This window comes from Diaphorina citri, unplaced genomic scaffold, assembly GCF_000475195.1.
Source record: "Diaphorina citri unplaced genomic scaffold, Diaci psyllid genome assembly version 1.1 scaffold1390, whole genome shotgun sequence".
In the NCBI taxonomy this organism is placed as follows: Eukaryota; Metazoa; Arthropoda; class Insecta; order Hemiptera; family Psyllidae; genus Diaphorina; species Diaphorina citri.
The window spans coordinates 1-1,487 of record NW_007378816.1 but is presented as its reverse complement, the minus strand read 5'-3'; the positions used below and the strand labels follow the sequence as shown (position 1 = coordinate 1,487).

The 1,487-nt window shown below is 45.5% G+C and overlaps 1 protein-coding gene across 1 annotated transcript in view; it reads left to right on the top strand.

Annotated features, from left to right (window-relative positions):
- LOC103515659 (cuticle protein-like) overlaps positions 1-816 on the top strand; it is a 6,982-nt gene extending 6,166 nt beyond the window's left edge. The window contains 1 exon segment of the mRNA XM_008480597.2: positions 158-816. Within this exon segment, the coding sequence (XP_008478819.2) occupies positions 158-686 (529 nt within the window). The 3' untranslated portion in view covers positions 687-816.
- The last annotated feature ends 671 nt before the right edge of the window (positions 817-1,487 follow it).

Below are 1,487 nucleotides of genomic sequence, written 5' to 3'. Positions count from 1 at the left end.
CACGCCGCACGTGCCGTCGCTACCGACGCTCCTGTTACCTGCTAGACTTGTATCTGTGATTTTATTCTTTTTACTGACTCGACCATAACTTCCAATACGGAGCCCCAGCTTACGCTCCAGCTCCAGCTTACGCTCCAGCCCCAGCTTACGCCCCAGCCCCAGCTTACGCTCCAGCCCCAGCTTACAAACCAGCCCCAGCTTACAAGCCAAGCTATGCCCCAGAATACCCAGAAGCCCCAGCCAAATACGAATTCTCTTACGAAGTAGCTGACGCTCACACTGGTGACTACCACAGCCAAAGCGAAACCAGAGACGGTGACTACGTCCAAGGATACTACAGTCTGGTTGAGGCTGACGGTACCAAGAGAATCGTTGAATACACCGCTGACGCCCACAACGGTTTCAACGCTGTCGTCAAGAAGGAAGGTTCCCCATCTTACGCCCCAGCTCCAGCTTACAAACCCGCCCCAGCTTACTCCCCAGCCCCAGCTTACAGCGCCCCAGCTCCAGCCTACAAGCCAGCTTACAGCGCCCCAAAATACTCCGCCCCAGCTTACAAGCCAGCTCCAGCTTACGCTCCAGCCCCAGCTTACGCCCCAGCCCCAGCTTACGCTCCAGCTCCAGCTTACGCCCCAGCCCCAGCTTACGCCCCAGCTCCAGCTTACGCTCCAGCCCCAAAGTACTAAATAAGAGACAGCTATACCCAGCTGTATAGTTAGTCCATCTTAACTAAGTCAATTCCTTCCATCAAGTCATTTTGTACATAGTGTCATGTTTGTTACATTGTCATACAATGTTGTTATTTATTTCTATTTATTTGTTTCCATCAAGTCATTTTGTACATAGTGTCATGTTTGTTACATTGTCATACAATGTTGTTATTTATTTCTATTTATTTGTTGTGTGTGTTTGTGTGAATCGCGTCTAATAAACATATATCACGAATCCTGGAAATGGTTGTGGACACAAAGTTCCTACAAAAGTCACGACTGTTTTCATGACGCGTGAATAAGTGTTCTGATATAATTGAATTTTCTCCTTTCAATCCAAAATAATTATTTTTCAGGAAAAGTAAAATAAACCACGCATCACACTATTAGCGATTGAAAAGGATCCGGTCAAGATAAGGTGGTTTAAAAACGCACCAACCCTAGACTACAAAATTTCAACACAGCTGGTCTTTTGTATTTTTAATCGGAGGTGCAAGTACATATACATACAAATGGATAATGCACAACATGACTCAAGGTAGAACTGAGGACAGTCATTAAAATGAAGGACGGGACTTTCAAAGGCATTATGGTGATCAAGTGTGCAAAGAATGCGTACCACAAATTGCAGCTTTCAAAAATCGTGGTAATAAAACAGAAAGCATGGAAAAGAGAAGCTAATCAAAGCTAAGAAGAGATCGAAGCCAAGAGCCGCTCTGTGGATCTGAAGAGTCTACTAAGCGATGGCGATCATGATGCAAACGAGATGGAGATTAT